This window comes from Channa argus, chromosome 13 (assembly GCF_033026475.1).
Source record: "Channa argus isolate prfri chromosome 13, Channa argus male v1.0, whole genome shotgun sequence".
Lineage (NCBI taxonomy): Eukaryota > Metazoa > Chordata > Actinopteri > Anabantiformes > Channidae > Channa > Channa argus.
In genome coordinates this window covers 24,354,832-24,381,790 of record NC_090209.1, presented here as the reverse complement: position 1 = coordinate 24,381,790, position 26,959 = coordinate 24,354,832, and the positions used below count along the sequence as shown (strand labels likewise).

At 38.8% G+C, this 26,959-nt stretch overlaps 2 protein-coding genes across 18 annotated transcripts in view; both read right to left on the bottom strand.

The window, feature by feature from the left end:
* Window positions 1-26,959, bottom strand: part of LOC137139072 (tumor necrosis factor receptor superfamily member 14-like) — a 69,872-nt gene that overhangs the window by 23,187 nt on the left and 19,726 nt on the right. For 10 of the 17 annotated variants that reach the window (XM_067525791.1, XM_067525792.1, XM_067525785.1 and 7 more), the window contains 7 exons: window positions 24,909-25,002; window positions 24,698-24,823; window positions 24,111-24,266; window positions 23,564-23,651; window positions 23,276-23,463; window positions 23,153-23,184; window positions 20,794-23,029 (listed from right to left, as the gene is read on the bottom strand). The exons of 1 other annotated variant lie outside the window; for it this stretch is intronic. In XM_067525791.1, the coding sequence (XP_067381892.1) occupies window positions 22,952-23,029; window positions 23,153-23,184; window positions 23,276-23,463; window positions 23,564-23,651; window positions 24,111-24,266; window positions 24,698-24,823; window positions 24,909-25,002 (762 nt within the window). In that variant the 3' untranslated portion in view covers window positions 20,794-22,951. Of the gene's footprint in view, window positions 1-560; window positions 801-2,278; window positions 4,299-4,420; window positions 4,453-4,543; window positions 4,732-4,831; window positions 4,920-5,368; window positions 5,526-10,585; window positions 10,778-20,793; window positions 23,030-23,152; window positions 23,185-23,275; window positions 23,464-23,563; window positions 23,652-24,110; window positions 24,267-24,697; window positions 24,824-24,908; window positions 25,003-25,585; window positions 25,765-26,959 lie in introns of those variants that run through there. 6 more of the 17 variants (XM_067525795.1, XM_067525796.1, XR_010916264.1 and 3 more) reach the window with 6 other exon arrangements.
* LOC137139071 (tumor necrosis factor receptor superfamily member 14-like) lies at window positions 11,499-18,284 on the bottom strand. Its single transcript, XM_067525781.1, has 8 exons — window positions 18,258-18,284; window positions 17,939-18,070; window positions 16,775-16,868; window positions 16,564-16,689; window positions 13,369-13,524; window positions 12,833-12,920; window positions 12,548-12,732; window positions 11,499-12,294 (listed from the first exon to the last, which is right to left on the bottom strand). The coding sequence occupies exons 1-8, from the start codon at window positions 18,267-18,269 to the stop codon at window positions 12,236-12,238; spliced, it is 852 nt and encodes a 283-aa protein (XP_067381882.1). The 5' UTR covers window positions 18,270-18,284; the 3' UTR covers window positions 11,499-12,235.

Below are 26,959 nucleotides of genomic sequence, written 5' to 3'. Positions count from 1 at the left end.
CGGAAAAGACTTTATTGAGAATAAAGTTACTTATGTTCATTATTCTGTGACTTTGCTTTTTTGTAAAATGTCTAGAGTTTATGAGGAGTTTTTCTGGATCAGTGACTATGAGAAACAGCTACTGATAACAAGTTTTACAGTGATGCAGTAAAGACTGAAACGATCTGCTGCTAAAAACATGAAACATTAACATTAGAAATCAATGCAGACGATGCAGAGACATTAGTTCAGACGAGGTCTCTGGATACATTTTCTTTCCATAAAACGAAGGTTCCTAATAAACTGCAAACGCTGTCCTGGTGTCTACAAACAGGACAGATGATGTCTTCATTTACTCCTTTATTTCGTACAGAAATACGTTGATTTTCACTGCGACCTTTGCGGAAACAGGTTCTTTATTAAACATTACGTAAAAACTAAACTGCGCAGTTTTCTGTACTAAAGTAATACACGTATTTGTAGTTGTACACGAGTGTCTACTGGTACCATACTGATATACTGGTCTCTCAGGACTGGTTCTGGTCTTTGACTGAACAAATAACTGAAATTTAGCTACTTACCGTCGAGTGTGTGAAAATGATCCACTGAGCTGTTTTTCCGTCAATCGTCTCATAGACGTTCATCGACTTTCTCTTTGTAACGTAGCCCGAATATTTAAAAAGCTGAGAAATAAATGCTGCAGTTTTCCATCTACATACAACAGTTAAAAAACGTTCGATTTCCGTAATTAAATATTCAACAGCTGTAACAACTAGAACAGGTTTCTGAGTGAAAGTGAAACTGTAGAGTCAAAGGAGAAAATTATCTGTTAATTGACCAATAGAATCACTGGAACCTGTTTGTTTATCACTTCAAATATTTGAAGGTTTGTACGTTTTTCATGTTAAAATACTCTGAACCTGTCAGTGTTACAAACAGTGGGATCAGGTCTCACTCACATGAAACTAATAAAGAAATAAAACTCAGATGATAATTCACTGTAAATACTGAGTTTTAATCTGGGACTCAAAAATGATCATCCACTAAAAACTGTTCCAGTGTTGAGGAGGAGGTTCTCTAGTAGATGATTGGTCCAGACCTCGTCCCCTGGTTCTCAGTCTAAAAGTCCAAAATGAAGAGACAGTGTGACTCAGTGACTAATGTGTTTTTACAGCTTAGATTCTTTGATCTTTCAGAGAAAACAATGATGTGAAATCTGATTGTTTTATTTTTAATTTAATAGATTTCATTCAGATACTGTTATTTTTCGAGTCGAGTCAAAAGCAGGAACTAAACAGGAAAACAAACTAACACTAGAATGGGCCTTTCCTACAGGAAATGTGTGTGATTGCTGAAAACCAGCCGCTGCAGCTGCTGCAGCCATCGCAGAATCTGCAGTTCTGAACGTTGTAGAAGTTGTCCAGCGGAGCAATAGAGGCAAAACTGTAACATGTGAAGCATTTCATCATGTGGCAGGTGTCCACAAAGATTCATAACGTTAGCATGTGTAGTTTCTGAGATATTGAACTATTTAGAAGTGACAGCACATGAAACAATGAAGAAGTTTTCAATTGCTATTCACCAACTCTCCAGCAGATGGCAGCGTGTCCAAAGGAATCAACTGTTGCCATCTTGTCCTCTCAACACTAATGAAGTTCTGAAGACAAGATGTCAAAATAAAAGCACCCACCATAGCGCCCCCCAGTGGAGAAAGACGTGAAATTGAACACGCGAGTTCCGGGCAGTGTCCTGCACATAGACTTTCCATTGAAAAAAATCATATTAATATTCATAATAATTACAGTACATTAGCTGTCAGCACGTCTCTCCCAACCATGTTTAACATGTTACACGCATCATACAAATGTCTTTTGAGTATTTAATTTCCGCTCTTTCTCTCTTTTCATTAGACACCGTGAAAACTACAAGAAATAAAAGCACATACAACTTTTGAAATGAAAACATGTTTTCCAGTCAAAATCTCTGAGGCTCGTGTTCGTACAGAGCATCGTTACCAACTCTAGTCACATGACCCGTCCATCAAAATAAAAGCTTTTACAAGCCCGTTCAACTTTCCACCAAACATCTTTGCATTTCACATACAGACCTAGTTACAAATACATTTTAACAGTTGTATGAAATTAAATAATTCTGAACTTATAACAGAACCATAATAATAAACCTTTCAATAAACATGTCTTTCACACAATTACAAACACAAACTCATTTTCACTTTGTGTATTTTTGTATTTTGTGTTTTTTAAACTCAAATGTTTGTAAGTGAGGCAAAGAAGCAGAGTCAGAGAAGAAAAAAAAGTTTACTGGTGAAAAACAGAGAAATATGTTGTAGAATTGAGAACAATAAAATCAGGACAAACTGCCAGTTATTTATTACAATAAACAGTTTTATCCACAAACATCGTTCTGAAGTCTTTTTAAATAGCAGGAAACATCCAAAATAAATTCAGCCTCAAACTGTACTGAGCTGTAGGTCAGATAAGATCAAATCTTATAGAAGGACGATGGAACTTTTGACTTCATTCAGTAAAATTATAACAAAATAAAAACTGTCATAAGAGATAAATGAAGCCATGTGACCATCGTTTAGAATGGAGGAAAATATTTGTTGGCTGATTAACTTCTTTAATTCACGTTAAGGGAGGACGTGTCCCTCCTGTCCCCTGTGGTGGTTATGTACTTGGGTTGAGCCCTTTATAGAGTGTGGTGAGGGTCTGTCTCACTCAGAGAAACTCAAATAACATCAGCAACATGATTTTCTGATGGTGTCAACTGACAGCAAACAGAACAAACTGCACATCTTCACATCTCTGATGTCAATAAAGTGTCAGTTTCCAGAGAGGAAAAAGTTTGGATACATGTCATTGGATTTTTGTTAAACTCCATCACTTTAACTTTTGTGTTATTTGTTGCGTCCTGTCTGTCACTCAAGTGTCTTTCATTCACAAACTACATGATTTTAACATGATCCCGTTGTTTCATCCAGGTGCTGCCCACACTTGTGGTCTCTGTCTATTTCAATAGTGATACAGAGTAAAGAAAATGTATATTATTTTATTATCTTATCACTGCAGTTACAATGTTTCTGGAAACGTTATGAACATTTAAAGTCTTCAGTTTTTCATTCGATCATCAGAACCCCTCACATTTAATTCAGTTTTTGTTGCACATATACTCTACATAGATCTGTGTGTCTGAGGTGCTGAGAAGTGACAGCTGTAACTCAAAGTGACCAGAAACGAAACAACTGATACTTCACACTTCCCTTTATTAACTAAACGTTTCCCTGAAAGTGAACTAAAAAAGAAATAAAAATTGTTGGACCAGTTGTTAAAACCACAACTTTAAAGAAGAAACAAAATGCAGTAAATAATACTTCTATTTTACTGCATCGAGTAGTTAAAACATCAAGCAGTTTGATGTGAGGGACACTCTGGTCTTTTGGGCTTTTTGGACACTGGTTGTTCAGGAGCGTTTGACTGGTTTGTTCTTCATGAATTAATTAGAGAACAGATCCACAGAAACACCAGTCAGAATGTAGCACAATAATCACACTTTGTTCATTATTGATATGATGCAGGTTCGTAGTTCGTCTCAACACTGTGGACTGAAGCAGGGACAGTGTCCCAGCAGCAGCAGCACTGATGGTGCAGGTTTCATCCCCAGCAGGATTCAGTCAGGACAAGCAACAGGTCTATTGTCTGAAGAGTACAGAGGGTTTGGGGGTCTGGACGAGGTCTCTGAGGTATTTAACTGTAAAAACACTGTGGGAGTCACAGAGAACATCAGAAGGATTTAATGAAGATTATGGGAATCAGATCCAGATAAAATCCAGTTTCAGCTTCATCTGGTCCATCTGTGATCTCTCTGACTGGCAGAAAAGACAGAATGAAGCAGGGTTCATAGTCCCAACATCAGAACCTGGACTGAGATGCTCCTTCACAGCTGTCCAATGAATGAAGATCCTCTTTGTTTGGTCCACAAAACTAGAAGGTTCCAAGTTTGAATTCCAGACTAAATGTAGCATCAGTACAGTGACATCCAGGTGAGATAATGATCCAGTCTTTAGATCATCAGCTGCAACATGTTCATTTTTAGCACAATTCTGGATGTTTTTTCTATCCACTGCAAAGACAATGTACCAGGATCCACATTGATTAGAACTGGATTCTAGAAAACATTTACTCTGCAGTGTCAGAAACACTGGCTACATGTTTATATCAGGGTCGTCTTGTCCTCAGTCAGACACATTCTGCTGCACAGATGGTTCAACACTTTTCTCTCCTCCATTCAGAAGGTTCCTTTTTGTGAAACATGGATAAAAGAGTAACATTAATAATGACGAGGGAGGAAAAAACCTTCCTGTTTGTTACTGTAAATACAGTGAAATGCAGTAAGAACAGTGAAGACACATAAAACTTACCTGATTGTCATTGTCTTCATTTCCTTTTCTGTCTGTAATAAAACGTTACCAGTAAAAAAAAAATATTTAATCCACAACTTAATGTTTGACTGATCATATTTGTATTAAAAATATTTTTTTTACCTTTGGTTGGACACATTTTCCACACATTTTCCTTTTTCTTGTAGAGAAAAACTGCTCCGAAAAGCAAAATTACCATTGGAGCAACAACTCCAATCACAGTTCCAGTTTGGTTTGAACTGTTCTCTCCACATTCAGCATCAGCTGAAGCAGTTCCTGCCTTTATCAGCTGAAGATTCTTTAAGTCACATCTGGAATGACAGGACATTTACAGAAATATGTAGGACACCATGAGGTCACTGCAGTAGGAAGAAAATCAGGTGTCAGTGGCTGATGTGAAGCTTCACTCACTGTGTGTGTGGTTGACAAACTGGAAATGTTCCATCTGAAAATGTTCCATCAGTGCAGTCAGAGCACTCAGTGTCTGAGGAGGATGTTCCTGTGCAAAGACAAATCACATACAGAAACATGTTCAGCAAACACAAAAGCTCTGTGATCTGTGAACATACAGATATGTGCAGGTCAGACACATTCAGGGACCAATAACTTTCACTCTCTCTTTAACATGGGAACAGTTGGACAAATCATAAACCCTGGTCCTGTGGGAACTGTCCTGATGGTTTTCTGTCTGTCCCTGCACTGCTGGTCACCTGGATCAGGTGTGTTTAATTAATGAGAAGCTGGAAGACACCATCTTAGATGAGGGTGGGTTGAAGAAAGACAAAGAAAATTGGTTTCTTCCAACTTCTGACTAACTGAACACCTGATCCAGGTGATCAGCTGTGGGGAGGTTAGAAAACAACACGAGTATTTTTCACTGTGGACCAGGGTTTGGAATCCATGATGGTTTAGTTTGGTGAACTTTGGTTTTCTCATTTCAAAACCAACCTTTTCTGCTGATGTACTGTCCTGGTTCACAGCTTTTGTGTCTGTGTGCTCTCACACACGTGTCCTCTGTGGAGTCCACACAGTAAAATCCCTCCAGTGGTTCACAAACTGCATCTGATGTTGTTGTACATGATGTTTTTGTCTTCAAACCAGAATCTGTGAACACATGCACAGCACATGTTACATAGGAGAAAAATATTAGTTACAATTACTAGAGATAGAAATACACAAAAACAAAGTAAATATCTGAACAGAAACAACAGATCAACTCTAGGTAGAGAAAAACACACACACACAGTTTATGTGTAGAATAGGAAACAGCTATTCTGTATGTGCACAAAAGAATTTGAAGCTCTCAAAGTTTATTTTCCAGTTATTCTGAGAGTTGTTGGATAAAGAAAACTGACATTTTTACTACTTCTATCCCAGTATTGAACGGAACAGAGTCAATGTAAATGAAGCATCTATTCTGTATGTGCACGAGAGATCGTCATTCTGTAGCTGTAAAGCAAAGCTTTGGAAACTGTTATTTTCACTGATTCTATCACATGATTTAAAATCCATCCCAATCAGTCACCTGCAAATATGGAAGAACATACCTGGATCGCAGTGTAAACAGGTGAAGCACAGTGTACGAGCAGTGGGTTGATTCATGAAGGTTCCTGCTTTGCAGGCCAAACACAATGTGTTTCTGAACTTTGTGCAATCTTCTTCAACATGATGTCCTGTTGAAAATGAAACCAAAATGTAGTTGTACAATATTTTATTATTTGAGTGTTTTCAGTAATGTATTTGAGGCATCGAGATTAGTGTGTGTGTGTGTTTGTGTATTAACCATTTAAATTTATAACAACATTAATCCTCCAAAACTGCTTGGCGACAATATTCACTATTATCTCAGTTTGGAATCTTCTCCATAAATGTCCAACACATTTCAAACTGCTTTGCATTGTTGTCCATCTCTGTAGTCGTTGAGGTGCTGACACTGACACACTAGTGTTTTGGAGGTTTTGGAATCAAAATGATTAAATGCAGCTGTGCTTCAATAAAAGAACTTCTGTCCACAAACTGGTTCATTAATGAGTGTCAGGCCTGATAAACACAGATTGTGGATGTGCTGTAGATTAACTGAAGGCTGCTGTGCACTTAGTAAATCTGACCCAAATATTCTTTTTCAATTAAATATCCAAATAACATTCAGTTGGATCTTACCAGCAGGACACTTAGGACAACATTCATCTCCTATCTGATACTCTGCTCGATGACATGTGGGAGAACGTCCACTGAAGATGTTCATCACCAGTATCTGTGGAAAAAGAGAAGAAGGTTTTTATCTCTGACCTTTGAATTACTACTAAACGTTACGTTAAATCTACAAGTATAAACATATTTTATTGGGATTTATCTGATAAACAAACACAAAATGATAAATAGTTTTCAAATTTTACAAATTTCATTATTTTTACAAATAAATGTCTGTGGCAAACAGGACATTAAAGGTGTGAAAATCCTTTAGTCCTGAAGGTTTAAAGTAAGATTTATCAGCCACCAGATGTCACTGTTCTTCAAAAACTGCTTCTGTCCATCACTAATAAACACATTTAATGTTGTTTAAATCTGTTTACAACACTGCAGTGTTTTATTCACTATTATTAATAATAAACAGATGGACTTAAAGTGTTTCCAGTGACTACAAAGTATTCAGTTTAGTTATTGAAGCTTTATCTGAACTAGTCTAGAATCTGAACCAATCCACATCCAGATTGTCCTGAAGGTTTGTGTATTTGTTTCAGTGTCCAACATAGTAATTCTATGTATTTATTCAGCACCAAATCCCAACAGAGACCATCTTAAAGCACTTTCCATATGAAGGTGAAGACCTTACAGAATCTGTATGAACATGATCAAAACTCCCTTTAACAGAAGAAACAAGGAACAGAACCAGGCTCAGGGTGAACGGACATCTGCCTCAATCGATGGGGTGAGTGGACAGAAAAGAAAGAAGCAACAGACGAAACCCAGGTTGGTAGAAGCAGTAAGTACACAGTGAAAACACACAGCTCCAAAGCTGGAGACACCTGCACAAATGTACAGAGAGACAGAGACAGAGAGGGAGACAGAGAGGGAGACAGAGAGACAAAGAGACAGACTGAGAGGGAGACAGAGAGACAGAGATAGACAGGGAGACTGAGAGGGAGGCAGAGAGGGAGGCAGAGAGGGAGGCAGAGAGGGAAACAGAGAGACAGAGACAAAGAGGGAGACTGAGAGACAGACAAAGAGAGAGACAGAGAGACAGAGACAGAGAGGGAGGCAGAGAGGGAGGCAGAGAGACAGAGACAAAGAGGGAGACAGAGAGGCAGAGAGGGAGACAGAGAGGGAGACAGAGAGACAGAGACCGAGAGGGAAACAGAGAGACAAACAGAGATAGAGAGACAGAGAGGGAGACAGAGAGGGAGACAGAGAGGGAGGTAGAGAGACAGAGGGGGAGAAAGAGAGACAGACAGAGAGACAGAGAGGGAGGCGGAGAGGGAGACAGAGAGGGAGGCAGAGAGACAGAGACAGAAAGGGAGGCAGAGTGACAGAGGGGAAGACAGAGAGACAGACAGAGAGACAGAGAGGGAGGCGGAGAGGGAGACAGAGAGGGAGGCAGAGAGACAGACAGAGAGACAGAGAGGGAGGCGGAGAGGGAGAAGGAGAGGGAGGCAGAGAGACAGACAGAGAGACAGACAGGGAGACAGAGAGGGAGACAGAGAGACAGACAGAGAGGGAGACAGAGAGGGAGGCAGAGAGACAGAAAGAGAGGAAGACAGAGAGGGAGAGACAGAGAGGGAGACAGAGAGGGAGGCAGAGAGACAGAGACAGAGAGGGAAACAGAGAGACAAACAGAGAGAGAGAGACAGAGAGGGAGACAGAGAGGGAGACAGAGAGGAAGACAGAGAGACAGACAGAGAGACAGAGAGGGAGGCGGAGAGGGAGGCAGAGAGATAGAGACAGAGAGGGAGGCAGAGAGACAGAGGGGAAGACAGAGAGACAGAGACAAAGAGGGAGACTGAGAGACAGACAAAGATAGAGACAGAGAGACAGAGACAGAGAGGGAGACAGAGAGACAGAGACAGAGAGGTAGAAAGAGAGACAGAGAGGGAGACAGAGAGACAGAGACAGAGAGGGAGACAGAGAGGCAGAGAGGGAGACAGAGAGGGAGACAGAGAGACAGAGACAGAGAGACAGAGAGGGAGGTAGAGAGACAGAGGGGGAGAAAGAGAGACAGACAGAGAGACAGAGAGGGAGGCGGAGAGGGAGACAGAGAGGGAGGCAGAGAGACAGACAGAGAGACAGAGAGGGAGGCGGAGAGGGAGACAGAGAGGGAGGCAGAGAGACAGAGACAGAGAGGGAGGCAGAGAGACAGACAGAGAGACAGAGAGGGAGGAGGAGAGGGAGACACAGAGGGAGGCAGAGAGACAGACAGAGAGACAGAGAGGAAGGCAGAGAGGGAGACAGAGAGGGAGACAGAGAGACAGAGACAGAGAGGGAGACAGAGAGGCAGAGAGGGAGACAGAGAGGGAGACAGAGAGACAGAGACAGAGAGACAGAGAGGGAGAAAGAGAGACAGAGAGGGAGGCGGAGAGGGAGACAGAGAGGGAGGCAGAGAGACAGACAGAGAGACAGAGAGGGAGGCGGAGAGGGAGACAGAGAGGGAGGCAGAGAGACAGAGACAGAGAGGGAGGCAGAGAGACAGACAGAGAGACAGAGAGGGAGGCAGAGAGGGAGACACAGAGACAGAGACAAAAAGGGAGACTGAGAGACAGACAAAGAGAGAGACAGAGAGTCAGAGACAGAGAGAGAGACAGAGAAGGAGACAGAGAGACATAGACAGAGAGGGAGACAGAGAGACAGAGAGGGAGACAGAGAGACAGAGCGGGAGACAAAACTACAGGAGAAACAAGACACAAACATAATATCATGTAACAGTAACATATAAATTCATTAAGATGAGATGATGTTTCCTCTTCTGCTCAATAACCTATAAACATTTTCCTCTAAATATTAATGGACATTATTAGTGTAGTTTAGGTCAGATGTTATTGTGGATTTAAGTATTTTAACTTCATGGCTGCTACAGTAAAAGATTTATTTTAAACACAATTTATAAAATTATCTTTTCACTTTTTTAACATTTGTTAATTGGTATTATTTCACCAACATTTGACAACAAACATTTATCACTTCTTACAATCAAAGTCCATTAGTTCTGCTAGAAAACTCAAAGTTCCCAACATTCTACTTCAACTTCCAGTCACGAGTTGTTTTATTGATACTAAGCAGAATCATGAGGAAGAAGCTTAAACCACAGCAGTAAAGTGATGAGTGTGGACGTATTAAACATGAGCTGCAGTCTGTCCCAGCTGTTACTGTCCACCCTGGACAGGTCAAGATATGACATTGACACCATTCACGCTAATGATGCTAAGTGCTGCTTATGTTGACCCTTAATAATAATGGCAAAATGAACAGGAAGTTATTTACACTTTTCATTTATGGATATTGATCATTAAATACTGTCTCAAGTTTATGATTAGTAGAAATGGAAATAATAATTATGTACTTTCTTTTGCAGACAAAGAGTTACAGGACTCTCTCCCAGACCACAGTAGGTCAATCTCACCCACTGGCTCATACTCATAATACAAGTCAGAGCTTTATAATAAAAATATGAATTGTGTTTTCATAACTGGAGTTCATAGTTGGCTTGGTTTGGTGGGCAGTTCATGTTGAAATTAAACATTTATTCTTCCAATAGCGTTAACATACTACACAGGTCATGGACAAGATTTTTGTAATTTTGATTTTAAGTGGGCTAAAGCACTTATTTCAAAGTTTTCTAACAGAACTGTAAACGCTGTAATTTAGTTATTTTAAACCATGTAACTTGGATGAATGCGATGCTGACGTGAGCACAGTGGTCTAAGGGACCACTCAGGGAGTTTGTGTGTTCGCTCAGACACCTGTGCAATTTAATACAATCCATCACAGCAGCTCTGCCATGAATTCTACTTTTACAAGGTTATAACTTTTCAGTTTGTAGGTTGAAACTGTCACAAAGGACAGAGACTGAAACTTAGAATCAGAAACTAATCAGATATGGAGACAAGGAGCAATAAATAACAAAAATAATATGAAAACAAGCTTCCAGTTATTTACTGTAATAAACAATTTTACCAGGAAAGACGCGAGTGTCACAGACGTCCTCAACTTCATTTTGAAGATCAGGTCGATGGTTTTGATTGGCTGAAGACACCATCTCCCTGAGATTAAGGAGGAAGTTTGTTGCTTCGTAACATCCAGAAAAATCTCCAAAGAAGTTCAGTTACTTACAGTCGACAGTGTGAAAATGATCCACTGAGTTGTTTTCCGATCACTCGGCTCAGAGAAGTTCACGTGACCTCGGAAACATGAATTTCCTCTTTTTAACCTGAATGTTTAAAATCTGAGAAATAAATGGTGCAGTTTTCCATCTACAGTTAGAAAAACGTTTAATTTCAGCAATAAAACATTTACACTGAGCTGTAACAACTAGAATCAGTGGAACCTGGTTGATTATCAGTTCAAATATTTGAAGGTTTGTAAGTTTTTCATGTTAAAATACTCTGAACCTGTCAGTGTTACAAACAGTGGGATCAGGTCTCACTCACATGAAACTAATAAAGAAATAAAACTCAGATGATAATTCACTGTAAATACTGAGTTTTAATCTGGGAACATCCACTAAAAACTGTTCCAGTGTTGAGGAGGAGGTTCTATAGTAGATGACTGGTCCAGACATCATCCACTGGTTCTCAGAGTGGGCGTTGTCATTGAGTTAAAACACTGCAGTGACATTTGATTGTTTAAATTTTATTTTATTAGATTTCATTCAGATAATGTTATTTTTTTTTGACGACAGGTTTTTTTTAATTGAGGCAGAAACAGGAACTAAACAAGAAAACAAAGTAACATAAATAAATAATTATTTACTTTGGTTTGTAAAGGTCATGAAGCTTCTCTGATGAATAAACAATCATTTTACTTTATGTATTTTTGTATTTTGTGTTTTTTAAACTCAAATGTTTGTAAGTGAGGCAAAGAAGCAGAGTCAGAGAAGCAAAAAAGTTTACTGGTAAAAAACAGAGAAATATGTTGTAGAATTGAGAACAATAAAATCAGGACAAACTTCCAGTCATTTATTACAATAAACAGTTTTATCCACAAACATCGTTCTGAAGTCTTTTTAAAGAGCAGGAATCCAAAATAAATTCAGCCTCAAACTGTACTGAGTTGTAGGTCGGATAAGATCAAATCTTATAGAAGGACGATGGAACTTTTGACTTCATTCAGTCAAATTATAACAAAATAAAAACTGTCATAAGAGATAAATGAAGCCATGTGACCATCACTGTTTCACTATTTCTTATTGCAGATAAAATCCAGTTTCAGCTTCATCTGGTCCATCTGTGAACTCTGTGACTGGCAGAAAAGACAGAATGAAGCAGGGTTCATAGTCCCAACATCAGAACCTGGACTGAGATGCTCCTTCACAGCTGTGAATGAAGATCCTCGGTGTTTGGTCCACAAAACTAGAACGTTTCAAGTTTGAATTCCAGACTAAATGTAGCATCATTACAGTGACATCCAGGTGAGATAATGATCCAGTCTGTAGATCAGCAGCTGCAACATGTTCATTTTTAGCACAATTCTGGATGTTTTTTTCTACACACTGCAAAGACAATGTACCAGGATCCACATTGATTAGAACTGGATTCTAGAAAACATTTACTCTGCAGTGTCAGAAACACTGGCTACATGTTTATATCAGGGTCGTCTTGTCCTCAGTCAGACACATTCTGCTGCACAGATGGTTCCACAGTTTTCTCTCCTCCATTCAATGGTTCCTTTTTGTGAAACATGGATAAAAGAGTGACATTAATAATGATGAGGGAGGAAAAAACCTTCCTGTTTGTTACTGTAAATTCAGTGAAATGCAGTAAGAACAGTGAAGACACTTTAAAACATAACAGATTGTGAAAGTCTGCATTTCTTTACTTTCTGTAATAAAACATTACCAGTAAAAAGAACTAATTAATCAACATCTTAATGATCTGACTGATCATATTTTTATCTATCAGAAATACAATTTGTTTTTACCTGAGGTTGAATTCTTCTTTTTCTTGTAGAGAAAAAATAAAACTGCTCCGAAAAGTAAAATTACCACAATTAAAAAAACAACAGCTCCGATCACAATTCCTGTGTGGATCAAACTGTTCTCTCCACATTCAGCATCAGCTGAAGCAGTTCCTGCCTTTATCAGCTGAAGATTCTTTAAGTCACATCTGGAATGACAGGACATTTACAGAAATGTGTAGGACACCATGAGGTCACTGCAGTAGGAAGAAAATCAGGTGTCAGTGGCTGATGTGAAGCTTCACTCACTGTGTGTGTGGTTGACAAACTGGAAATGTTCCATCTGAAAATGTTCCATCAGTGCAGTCAGAGCACTCAGTGTCTGAGGAGGATGTTCCTGTGCAAAGACAAATCACATACAGACACATTATGAAGGTTTACTGTTACTGTTTGATACATTAAAACGATCCAAATGTTATTAACATCAGAGCTTCATACAGTTGTTTTCTGAGGAACATGTTGATGTAAATGACAGATTCACTAGAACATGATCACATTTGTCAACTTCACGAATGAGAATGAAAAGCACTTGGATTTCTCCTTTGTGTCAGAAATACAGAATCACATTATTTAGTAAACTGATTTACTTTGTGAGAACTTTGAAAAAAAGTGTCTTGTATCAATGATTTGATTTGAAAATTGTTACTTATGGATTTTGCTCTAAACTGTCTTCTACAAATTATTCTTGGTGCTTCATTTCTAGTGCTCAGATCCAGCTGTGACTAATGAACAAGTGTAAATCTGTTCAGTTTGGTGAACTTTAGTTTTCTCATTTCAAAACCAACCTTTTCTGCTGATGTACTGTCCTGGTTCACAGCTTTTGTGTCTGTGTGCTCTCACACACGTGTCCTCTGTGGAGTCCACACAGTAAAATCCCTCCAGTGGTTCACAAACTGCATCTGATGTTGTTGTACATGATGTTTTTGTCTTCAAACCAGAATCTGTGAACACATAGATGTTACAGTACATGTGGAAATGCAGGATCTCTGTTAGAGACCAGATAAGATGATCTTTCTGACGTCTTTGGGAAACAACACATTTGTGCAGTTTGGAGCATTGTTCATAAATTCACAGGGAAAAGTAGGAGAAATAGAAGATTTCAAAATGTTCTTGCATGTCTCAGCTGAGTTTAGCAGTTGATCCAATGAACTTTGTCATCATACATGTCCTTCAATAAAAAGAACCTGTTAGAACACTAAACATGTCCTAACTGGTCATGTAATATTTTAGAGGCCTTTGTTTCTGGATCCAGTCTTTATTTATCATTAATATACAACCCGAATTCCAAAGTAGTTGATACAATGTGTAAAACATAAATAGAAACAGAATGCACCGATCAGCAAATCTCATCAACCCATATTTTATTTACAAAAAGTTGGAACAGGGACAACAAAAGGCTGGAAAAGGAATTCGTGCACATAAAAACAAATGGAACATTTGACAATTAATTAGGTTAATTGGCAACAGGTCAGTAACATGACTGGATGTAAAAGGAGCATTTCAGAGAGGCAGAGCGTCTCAAATGTCAAGATGGTTCAACAACCTGCGACTAAAAATTGTGGAACAATTTCAGAAAAATGTTTCTCAATGTAAAATTGCAAAGACTTTGAAGATCCACCATCTACAGTTTATAATATCATCAAAAGAGTCAAAGAACAAGGAGGAATCTCTGTGTGCAAGGGACAAAGCCAAAGGTCAAAACTGAATGCGGATGGTTTTCAGGTCCTCAGGCAGCACTGCATTAAAAACAAGCCTGATTCTGTACTGGACATCACTGCATGGGCTCAGGGACACTTCCAGAAATCACTGTCTGTGAACTCAGTTCACTGTAAAATCCACAAATGTAACTTAAAGCTGTGTCATGCAAAGAAGAAGCCGTATGTGAACACGATCCAGAAACGCTGCAGTGTTTCTCTGGGACAAAGCTCATTTAAAATGGTCTGCGGCAAAATGCAAAACTGCTCTGTGGTCAGATGAATCAAGATTTGAAAAGCTTTTTTTTAGGACTTCTTTAAGTAACGTTTTTAGAAAACACTCCATAAATGTCTATTGCTATGCTGATGATACCCAGCTATATGTATCTATGGAACCAAATTTAAAAAATCCATTAATCAAAATTCAAGCTTATAAGACATAAAAGCCTGGATGTCCTACAATTTCCTACTTCTAAACTCATTCAAATATATCGTTCCTCTGACTGGCATAAGTCTGGCCTCCAGTACTGCTGTGAGGAACCTTGGAGTTATTTTTGACCAGGATTTGTCCTTTACCTCACATATAGAACAAATCTCTAGAACAGCCTTCTTCCACCTACGAAACATTTACAAAATTAAAAGCATCGCATCCAGAAGTGATGCTGAAAAACTGGTCCATGCATTTGTTACTTCTTGGTTGGACTACTGTAATTCCCTACTTTCAGGATGCCCCAGTAACTAAAGAGCCTGCAATTAATCCAAAATGCTGCAGCAAGAGTGCTGACTGGAACTAGCAAGAGAGATCATATTTCACCTTCACTAGCTTCTCTCCATTGGCTTCCCATTAAATCTAGAATAGAATTTAAAACCCTGCTTCTTACATATAAAGCTCTGAATGTTCAGGCTCCATTATATATAGAAGACCTCATAGCACCATATCATCCCAGTAGACCACTTTGATCTCAGAATGCAGGCCTACTTGTGGTTCCCAGAATTTCCAAAGGTAGAATCAAGCTCCTCTCCTGTGGAACCAGCTCCCAGTTCAGATTCAGGAAGCAGACACCCTCTCTACTTTTAAGTCTGGGCTTAAAACCTTCCTCTTTGATAAAGCTTATACTTAGTTATAGTTATGCTGCTATAGGCTTAGACTGCTGGGGGACCCACCCCCCAATGCACTGAGCTCCTTTCCTCCTCTTGTCCCTCTCTCCTCTCCATATTTTGTTTAATCACCACTGTATGACATGAACTCTGTGTCTTCTTTCTCCTGTAGTTTTTCCTCTCCACTGTTTCCTAGGGCTTGTTCAAGGGGGATTTGTTGGGTGCTCTAAGATGACTTTGTTGTGAATTGGCTCTATATAAATAAAGTTGAATTTAATTTTTGGAAACCATGGACGCCGTGTCCTGCGAACTAAAGAGAGAAACCATCCAGCTTGTTATCAGCGGACAGTTCAAAAACCTGCATTTCTGATGATATAGGGGTGCACCAGTGCTTATGGTGTGGGCAGCTTACACATCTGGAAAGACACCATCAATGCTGAAAAGTACATAGAGGGTTTAGAGCAGCATATGCTCCCATCCAGACAACGTCTTTTCCAGGGAAGGTATCACATATTTCAGCAAGACAATGCTAAACGACACACTGCATCCATCACAACAGCATGGCTTCCAAGGAGAAGAGTCTGGGTGCTGAACTGACCTGTCCGCTGTCCAGACCTTTCACCAATAGAAAACATTTGGTGCATCGTAAAACCAAAAATCCAGCAACAAAGGCCCAGGACTGTGGAGCAGCTAGAATCCTGCATCAGACAAGAATGGAACAACATTCCTCTCCTAAAACTCCAGCAACTGGTCTCCTCACTTCCCAGACAAACAGTTGTTAAAAGAAGAGGGGATGCTACACAATGGTAAACTCTGCCCTGTTTCAACTTTTTTGAGATGTGTTGCTGTCAAATTGTCATCAAATTCAAAATATTTTCCATGAAATTGTAAAATGTCTCAGTTTCAACATCTGATATGTTTTTTCTAACGGGAGTAAAATAATGGTTGATGAGACTTGCACATTATTGCATTCTGTTTTTTTTTTTAGGTTTTACACATTCTCCAAATTTCTTTGAAATTGTGGTTGTAGAACCAGTAATGTCTAAGTTCATTAAAATCAACAGGTTTCTCAGTTCTTATATTGAACTTGTAGGACTTGTAGAAATAAACCTACTTAAAGTACTGTCTTTAAATCTCTGCTCAGACGCAGTAACTACTAATAATTACAAAAGATTAACAGAAATATACCTGAATCACAGTTTGTGCAGATGAAACAACGTTTAAGTCCAGTGGGCTGATCCATAAATGTTCCCTTCAAGCAGGACAGACAGGAAGTACTTCTGAACTCTGTGCAATCAATTTTAACTCGACTTCCTGTTGTAAAGAAAACCAACAATTAATAAAATATCACTGATATTTTATCATTGAAATGTCCCTTTAACATTCAGTTGGATCTTACCAGGAAGACACATAGGACAACATTCATTTCCTATCTGATACTCTGCTCGATGACATGTGAGACAATGTCCACTGAAGATGTTCATCACCAGTATCTGTGGAAAAAGAGAAGAAGGTTTTTATCTCTGACCTTTGAATTAGACACTGTCACAAAGTGAAGGAGTCAAACAGAGAGAGAACAATGAGGTGGAGAGAAAGAGCAGAGAAATAAAGAGCAACAAGTGGAAGAGGAGGTGAGTGGAGGAAGATGCTGATTAAAGCACATAAGAAGAGAGGAAACCTGAGGGAATGAGCCCAACTTACTGTAGAACAACTTCTTTAAGTTTGTTCTGTTCCCTTTCAGGTGTCACGACAGCGAATCATGTGCCTCCATCTAACCCTGTCCTCTGCATCCTCTTCTCTCACACCAACTAACTTCATGTCCTCTCTCACTACATCCATAAATCTCCTCTTTGCTCTTCCTCTAGACCTCCTGCCTGGCAGCTCCAACCTCAGCATCCTTCTACTGATATATTCACAGTTTCTCCTCTGAACATGTTCAAACCACCTCAATCTGGCCTCTCTGACTTTATCTCCAAAACATCTAACATGAGCTGTCCCTCTGATGTCCTCATTCCTGATCCTGTCCATCCTCGTCCCTCCCAAAGAGAACCTCAACATCTTAAGCTGTGCTACCTCCAGCTCTGCCTCCTGTCTTTTCTTCAGTGCCACTGTCTCTAAGATGAACAACATCTCTGGTCTCACCACCGTCTTGAACACCTTTTCTTTCATTCTGGCTGATTTTTTTTATCACACAACACACCTGACACTTTTCTCCACCCGTTCCAACCTGCCTGCACTCGCCTCTTCACCTCTTTTCCACACTCTCCGTTGCTCTGAACCGTTGACCCTAAGTACTTAAAGTCCTGCACCTTCTTCACCTGCTCCCTGTGACCTCACTGTTCCACCTGGGTCCCTCTCATTCACACACATGTATTCTGTCTTGCTGCAGCTAAGCTTCATTCCTCTGTTTTCCAGAGCAGACCTCCACCTCTCTAGATTTTCCTCCACCTGCTCCCTGCTCTCACTACAAATCACAATGTCTTATCAGATATGATGACGAGTAGCAATAAATGGCAAAAATACAAAGATAATCTTCCACTTATTTACAGCAATAAAGTTTTACCAGGAAAGATGTGACTGTCATAGATGTCTTCAAATTCATTTTAAAGAGCAGGTGAATGGCTTCATTGGCTGAAGACACCATCTCACTGAGATTTGGGATGAAGTTTGTTGTGTTGGAACATCCAAAAAACATCTGGAAAGAAAACAAATAATTTATTCTAAAACTGCACAAAACAGAAGGTTCAGAGGATGATGAGGTCAAACTTTGTCTCTTTGGTTCAAATAACTTAAGCCAAGAACGGTCATTGATGTTTCTGCCTTTTTTTGATGCCATTAACTCGTGATGACTGGATAATTATCTAATTTCTGTACTTATTCACATATGTGCCCATAACTTTGCTGCAGCTTTGGTTATTAGTAGAAACATGGGACAGGAACCTGCAAATATCAGACAGATGTGAGATGATTTGTGAATATTCCTCAACAACGACTCATTCAAAACATTTTGAACTGTGATCTTTTATATCTGAGCCTCCATGGACTCATGAGATGAAATCTTTGTTCTTTATACAATGTAACATTTGTGATGCTCAGATCAAACTGTTCTTTTTGTAGAGAGATGCTCTAAAGACGTGTGGTACATGTGGGAAAAGACATGATTGAGAATAAAGTTACTTATGTTCATTATTCTGTGACTGTGCTTTTTTGTAAAATGTCTACAGTTTATGAGGAGTTTTTCTGGATCAGTGACTATGAGAAACAGCTACTGATAACAAGTTTTACAGTGATGCAGTAAAGACTGAAACGATCTGCTGCTAAAAACATGAAACATTAACATTAGAAATCAATGCAGACGATGCAGAGACATTAGTTCAGACGAGGTCTCTGGATACATTTTCTTTCCATAAAACGAAGGTTCCTAATAAACTGCAACCGCTGTCCTGGTGTCTACAAACAGGACAGATTATGTCTTCATTTACTCATTTATTTCAACACAGAAATACCTTAGATCCGCAAAGAATTAGTGATGTGTCACGCGCAAAAGATGCGGCTCTGAGAGCCGGCTCCCAGTTTTTTTCCCTTTTTTTTCGCTGCTTACCTCAGTGCTCAGCCTGAGCTCTGCTCAAGGCAGAACTTTGTTTTGATTGGTCAGCAATGGCATCGCGGCCAATCAGATGTGAGGATATGGGATCATACCATTATGTAAAAACAGAGAAGTAAGCAGCGCTCCACTGCAAATTAACTGTCTGCCAGATAGCGGTGAGGAGACTGTGTGAGTTGGCGTAGTTGAAACTAGTGAGTGAAACCCGAAAGAGAAGCAGCATCTGGCTCCAGTTTAAAGACGATGGAAACAGCAAAGCAGAGTGTGTTCACTGCAAGATGACAATTACTTTAAGAGCAGGTTCCACCACAAACCTGCATAGACGTATGAGAACTGTCCATCCTACAGTGCAGTTAGAGGAGAGAGGGCAAGCTGCCACACATCTACAGATCCTGGTGTGTCTCATCCCAAAAAAACAGCAAGTGCAGCAGCATCTACTGGCTTCCCCACACATGCAGGTACAACCTCTCCTACTGCAACTCAAAGCAAAATAAGCCAGTTTATACCCAAAGTGATGATCCCATCCAAACAGCACAGCATTGATGAAGAGGTGGCTAAAATGATAGCTACTGATTTCCAACCCTTTTCCATTGTGGAGGACAGAGGTTTTAAAAGTATTGTCAAAACAGTCCATCCAAGCTGAGGCATCTGACTTTTTTTGAATGCCAACCTTCACTGAGGACATTAATACTGTTTGCTTGAGTTTGGTTCAAGTTCTGTTCTGTGGATTTATTTGCTGTTTTGTTGTTAATTTGTGCAATAAAATGTTTGATTAAAATATTAAACAAAAAAATGGTTTTGTAACAGAAAAAATGCGCAACATTAAGCAATTATAAGGATTCTCATAAAACAGTGCACATGAAAGGGTTTTCAACACACAGACCATTAATTTGTGCAAAGTTATGGTAAAATCAAGGCCTACAAAAAATTTTAAATTAAGAGCTGTTCAGGAGTCGAAAGAGCCGAACTTCCCATCACTAGCAAAGATTGAGGACACTTCAGTTTTCTGTACTACAGTAAGACACGTATATGTAGTTGTACCCGAGTGTCCACTGGTACCATACTGATATACTGGTCTCTCAGGACTGGTTCTGGTCTTTGACTGAACAAATAACAGAAATTAAGCCACTTACTGTCGAGTGTGTGAAACATAATCGAGTGAACAGATTTTCAGTTTCTTCTTCTTCTTCTTCCTCCAGGTTTTCTGACAGTCATCATCATCCCATCTGTTGCATTGCTGCCATCTTCTGGTTTTCCTCTCTCCCTACATATACTATAGTCTTTTCTTCTTGAGACCAGACCTGTTCTTTAGAAAACATTTTATTACTGCACCTCTACATTGATTATTTGCCTGCATTATGTCCTTTAACCCCACATTCAACACTTGTCTTCTGCACTAACTCACCATGTTCTGTCTCTGTATTTCATCCAGTTTAATATAATGTGTTCTACTGTTTCTAACTACTGACATTCTTCACAAAGACCAGTCTGATATTTTCCTGTTAAAAGTCGACTTCACCAAATTTTAACTTGCTTTCTATGGCTTTAGTTTAGGATGTAAATGCACATTAATGCTTTTAAACGTCCCTCTGACTTCACTATATTAAGACCTTTCTCTCCTTCTAGCTGAAAAACTCTTCCAGATGACATCACCCAGAGGAGTTTTTCTTTTTCTTTCTTTTCATTAGGTTGATTTACTAGTTTTAATATTTCATGTAAATCTCAAACACTGGTGTTTATTCAGGCTGTAGAATAAAATTACAGCATCTGATTATTTAATGGATATAATGTAGGTGGAACTGACACAAATAATGTGACATACAAAAATATGTGGTTTTAATTATGGTCTTAGAACATCAAATGTTAATTTACAATAATGTTTAATATGAAGATTAGCTGCTGACCAACAGAAGCCACAAATGTGGAGCAAATTCTGGTTATTTACATGTTGTGATTTATCCAAAGCGACTTACAAGTGAGGTACAAGGCATCAAAGCAAAGTCCAATCAGAAAAGTCTTTACCTTTAATGAGATGCAAGTGCAAGAAAGAAAGTTTTTTTTTACTTTAAATAGATTTAAGTGCATATGTTTAACTTAATTAACATTAGATCACTGCAAAGACAAAAAGCTGCATGACTCAAAACTTTTTGCAGCTCTGTGTGAGCAAAAGTGAGATTGTTGTAATTGAAAAAAAAATAAAACTTTAGAACCACCTGTACTTATAATACACTCTGTTCCAAACAAATCTCTTTACCTCAGTGATCCTGCGATAGTGGAAAGAGCTTCTAAACTCTGCAGAATCAGCAGCCTCAGTCCCAATATTCAAAAAACTGCTGACAACGCAACTCTTCCATAACTTCAAATTCACTTAAATCTTTAAAAACAAAAAAGTTAATTGACAGCAAAAATTCTGCAGTTCAACAGCAGCTAAATGCAGTATTAGTCTATAAGTATTGGTTCATTTATCAAATTATATACAATATTTACAACACAATTTCACATTACAACAAACAAATTATACACGAGAACTGAGCTTTTCTGGGATCATGTTAGAAACATTAAAACTACTAAATGAAAAGATTCAGTTGTCTTTAAAAAACACAGAAAACACAGTGGTTTGTTGCCAGTTCTCATATGATGGGACAGCACTGTCCATCCTGTGTACTGTCCTTCTTTAACACAAGACAACACTGATTGTTACAGTCGGAGTGGTTCATCTATTCCACATTGCTAAGCTAACATTAGCATCAGCTACAAAGATTTAAGCTAATTATGCAGCCACCGTGCTGCACTGAACAAAGACACCGAAAAACATTTCACACGCTCAGACTTTACTTTATAAAGTCTTCTGATGAGCGTCCAGCAGGCTGCACACTGCCAGCAGTAATGCTGCTCTCTAGTGACCTTTTTAAAGAGGCAAATTAAATGAACTTATTTTAAATTTGGACATGTTGGTCTGCACATTGTTAACAGCTCAAAATGCCAAGAAGTTTAAGCCCTGTACTCAAATGTGTTTGTGTAGATAGAAGATCTTCCATTAAGACAACCAGTCATTCAGTCTGTAGCCTGCTGCAGTGGTTCAGGGCTTAATGTGAAGTGCTCAAATGTTGGAGCTCACGTGTTCAAACCCACCTGGGCTTCTCTTAATGAAACCTATTCCATCTCTGGAAGCACGGTTCACTAATTTTAAAAGTATAGTGACAGAAAACGATGCCAAGTCCAACTGAAATCAATTCTCATTGATCTCATTGAATCATTCTTCAACCATAAACCTTTTATTTTCGATAGATTTTTGGGGGAATATCCATCTTTTTACCTTTTACTGTATTTGTCCTGCTCCTGTAGTCAGATGTGGTCACAGTGCAGTTTGACCAATGACCAATGTGACCAACTGTCTCATCATGTTACAGTTCAGATCAAACTGTCTGCATCTTCTGCTCCAGATGTTTGTTACTTATTTCAGATAAAATCCAGTTTCAGCTTCATCTGGTCCATCTGTGAACTCTGTGACTGGCAGACAAGACAGAATGAAGCAGGGTTCATGGTCCCAACATCAGAACCTGGACTGAGATGCTCCTTCACATCTGTCCAATGAATGAAGATCCTCGGTGTTTGGTCCACAGAACTAAAACGTTCCAAGTTTGAATTCCAGACTAAATATAGCATTAGTACAGTGACATCCAGGTGAGATAATGATCCAGTCTGTAGATCAGCAGCTGCAACATGTTCATTTTTAGCACAATTCTGGATGTTTTTTTCTACACACTGCAAAGACAATGTACCAGGATCCACATTGATTAGAACTGGATTCTAGAAAACATTTACTCTGCAGTGTCAGAAACACTGGCTACATGTTCATGTCTAGACTGTCTCAACCTGAGGACAGAATAACATTTATTTTCAAACTGAACCTATAATTGTAAAGACATCACAGAGTGTAGATCAGTGAGACTGTCCTCAGTCAGGGACATTTCAGTGAAGAACATGCTGCTGTCTTACCTGCTCCTGCGAAGATTTGTCCTTACTATTCTCTCCTCTATGGAGACGTTCCTTTTTGTGAAATATGGATAAAAGAGTGACATTAATAATGATGAGAAAACCAAAAAATATTTACGTTTCTTACTGTAAATACAGTGAAATGCAGTAATAACAGAAAAAACACATAAAACTTACCTGATTGTCATTGTCTTCATTTCCTTTTCTTTCTGTAATAAAACGTTAACAGTAAAAAAAACCTCTTTAATCCTCAACTTAATGTTTGCCTGATCAAATTTTTATTAAAAATATTTTTTTTACCTTTGGTTGGACACATTTTCCACACATTTTCCTTTTTCTTGTAGAGAAAACCTGCTCCTAAAAGTAAAATTACCATTGGAACAACAACTCCAATCACAGTTCCAGTCTGGTTTGATCTGTTCTCTCCACATTCAGCATCAGCTGAAGCAGTTCCTGCCTTTATCAGCTGAAGATTCTTTAAGTCACATCTGGAATGACAGGACATTTACAGAAATATGTAGGACACCATGAGGTCACTGCAGGAGGAAGAAAATCAGGTGTCAGCGGCTGATGTGAAGCTTCACTCACTGTGTGTGTGGTTGACAAACTGGAAATGTTCCATCTGAAAATGTTCCATCAGTGCAGGCAGAGCACTCAGTGTCTGAGGACGATGTTCCTGTGCAAAGACAAATCACATACAGAAACATGTTCAGCAAACACAAAAGCTCTGTGATCTGTGAACATACAGATATGTGCAGGTCAGACACATTCAGGGACCAATAACTTTCACTCTCTCTTTAACATGGGAACAGTTGGACAAATCGTAAACCCTGGTCCTGTGGGAACTGCCCTGATAGTTTTCTGTCTGTCCCTGCACTGCTGGTCACCTGGATCAGGTGTGTTTAATTAATGAGAAGCTGGAAGACACCATCTTAGATGAGGGTGGGTTGAAGAAAGACAAAGCAAATTGGTTTCTTCCAACTTCTGACTAACTGAACATCTGATCCAGGTGATCAGCTGTGGGGAGGTTAGAAAAAAAACAGAGTATTTTTCACTGTGGACCAGGGTTTGGAATCCATGATGGTTTAGTTCAGATCAGTTTGGTGAACTTTGGTTTTCTCATTTCAAAACCAACCTTTTCTGCTGATGTACTGTCCTGGTTCACAGCTTTTGTGTCTGTGTGCTCTCACACACGTGTCCTCTGTGGAGTCCACACAGTAAAATCCCTCCAGTGGTTCACAAACTGCATCTGATCTTGTTGTACATGATGTTTTTGTCTTCAAACCAGAATCTGTGAACACATAGATGTTACAGTACATGTGGAAATGCAGGATCTCTGTTAGAGACCAGATAAGATGATCTTTCTGACGTCTTTGGGAAACAACACATTTGTGCAATTTGGAGCATTGTTCATAAATTCACAGGGAAAAATAGGAGAAATAGAAGATTTCAAAATGTTCTTGCATGTCTCAGCTGACTTTAACAGTTGATCCAATGAACTTTGTCATCATACATGTCCTTCAATAAAAAGTACCTGTTAGAACACTAAACATGTCCTAACTGGTCATGTAGTATTTTAGAGGCCTTTGTTTCTGGATCCAGTCTTTAATTATCATTAATAAAAAATCTGTAATGTTTAAGTTCATCACAATCAACAAGCCTTTAAATCTCTGCTCAGACTTAGTAACTACTAATAATTACAAAAGATTGACAGAAATATACCTGAATCACAGTTTGTGCAGCTTAAACAATGTTTAAGTCCAGTGGGCTGATCCATATATGTTCCCTCCAAGCAGGACAGACAGGAAGTACTTCTGAACTCTGTACAATCAATTTTAACTCGACTTCCTGTTGTAAAGAAAACCAACAATTAATAAAATATCACTGACATTTTATCATTGAAATGTCCCTTTAACATTCAGTTGGATCTTACCAGCAGGACACATAGGACAACATTCATTTCCTATCTGATACTCTGCTCGATGACATGTGAGACAATGTCCACTGAAGATGTTCATCACCAGTATCTGTGGAAAAAGAGAAGAAGGTTTTTATCTCTGACCTTTGAATTAGACACTGTCACAAAGTGAAGGAGTCAAACAGAGAGAGAACAATGAGGTGGAGAGAAAGAGCAGAGAAATAAAGAGCAACAAGTGGAAGAGGAGGTGAGTGGAGGAAGATGCTGATTAAAGCACATAAGAAGAGAGGAAACCTGAGGGAATGAACCCAACATACTGCACTTACACTCACCTGCCACTTTATTAGGTACAACTGCCCAACTGTTTGTTAATGCAAATATCTAATCAGCCAATCACATGGCAACAACTCAATGCATTTAGGCAGGTAGACACAGACAAGACTTCGGCTGAAGTTCTATAAGAACAAAAGTCTTTTTCTTGTTGTTTTATTGCAAACAGGACATTAAAGATGTGAAAATCCTCAAAAACTGCCTCTGTCCATCACTAATAAACACATTCAATGTCCTTTAAATCTGTTTACAAGAACACTGCAGTGTTTTATTAAAAAATAATAAAGTGTTTCCAGTGACTACAAAGTATTTAGTCTAGTTATTGAAGGTTTCTTACAGAATCTGTATGAATATGATCAAACCTTGGTGACTGGTGACACTAACAGAAGAAACACGGAACAGAACCAGGCTCAGGGTGAACGGCCATCTGCCTCAATCGATGGGGTGAGTGGAAAGAAAAGAAAGAAGCAACAGATGAAACCCAGGTTGGTAGAAGCAGTAAGTACACAGTGAAAACACACAGCTCCAAAGCTGGAGACACCTGCACAAATGTACAGAGAGACAGAGACAGAGAGGGAGACACAAACTTAATGTCATGTAATGATGACATGAGAATAGCAAAAGAGAGGATTTGTCTCTATAACATCTTATTATTTTCATCAGAAGTTCCACTAAATATTAATGTACATTATTGGTGCAGTTTAGCAGATTTAGGCATTTTAACTTTCTTAACGATAGATTAAAAGATTTAATTTCAGTCAAAAAGTTGATTAAATTATTTATTAAATTATTGTTTCACTTTTCTAACATTTGTTAATTAGTATTATTTCACCCATATTTGACAACAAACATTTATCACTTCTTACATCAAATCAAAGTCCATCAGTTCTACTAAAAATCTGCTAGAAAAAAAAGAAAATTCATCCTCTATAGGAAATTACAACTTCCAGTCACATGAGTTGTGTCACTTGATACTAAGCAGAATCATGAGGAAGAAGCTTAAAGCACAGCAGTAAAGTGATGAGTGTGGACGTGTTAAACATGAGCTTAACCACTGTTTCACTCTCTGAGTTTTGCAAAGCTCACTGAGAAAGACTTTTTTTTAATCTTTGTTTTCTCATCAGTTGTAGTAATAATGAAAGTGAAACTTACTTGAGTTCTGCTTCAATGTTAAACATGAGCTTTACCACTGTTTCACATACTCTTGAGTTTTGCAAAGCTCACTGAGAAAGACTTTTTTTATTGTCTTATTCCTCTTTTTTATAGCTGCAGTGATAATGAAAAAGCAAACAGCTTAAGTTCTGCTGGATTCTGACCTTCAATTGTCTCCATGAGTCTCATATTAAAGATCACAGAGCTGAAATGCAGCAGACTTTGACCTGCTGATCTGTGATGATTAACAACAACAGACTGAACACAGTGAGGAAACAACCACAATGACCTGCAACACAACACGTCCTTCCATCCCACCAGCAGAAAGAAAACTCACCTACATCAAACTTTCTCACTGATCACTATTTCAGACACACTGTGCTACATTTCACCCCCACAGTGTTTCACTCAGTGAAGCTGCTGAAGTTTCTCTGAACAAAAAGCTTCAACTTCTCAGTTTATTGTTGGTCACTGAACTTATTTTATGAGGGAAAGAGACTGAGAATCAGAATCAAATTATATGAAAAGGTTTTCTGATAAGAAATGAGGAGGAGGAGCAATAAATGGCAAAAATAACCCAAAAA

Excerpts from the sequence above, each read along its gene's own strand:
- LOC137139071 (XM_067525781.1), bottom strand. Across the intron at positions 16,690-16,774 it reads TTGTCCTATGTGTCTTCCTG|GAAGTCGAGTTAAAATTGAT; the intron begins GTAAGATCCAAC and ends TCTTTACAACAG. Across the intron at positions 12,921-13,368 it reads ACAGTACATCAGCAGAAAAG|GAACATCCTCCTCAGACACT; the intron begins GTTGGTTTTGAA and ends GTCTTTGCACAG.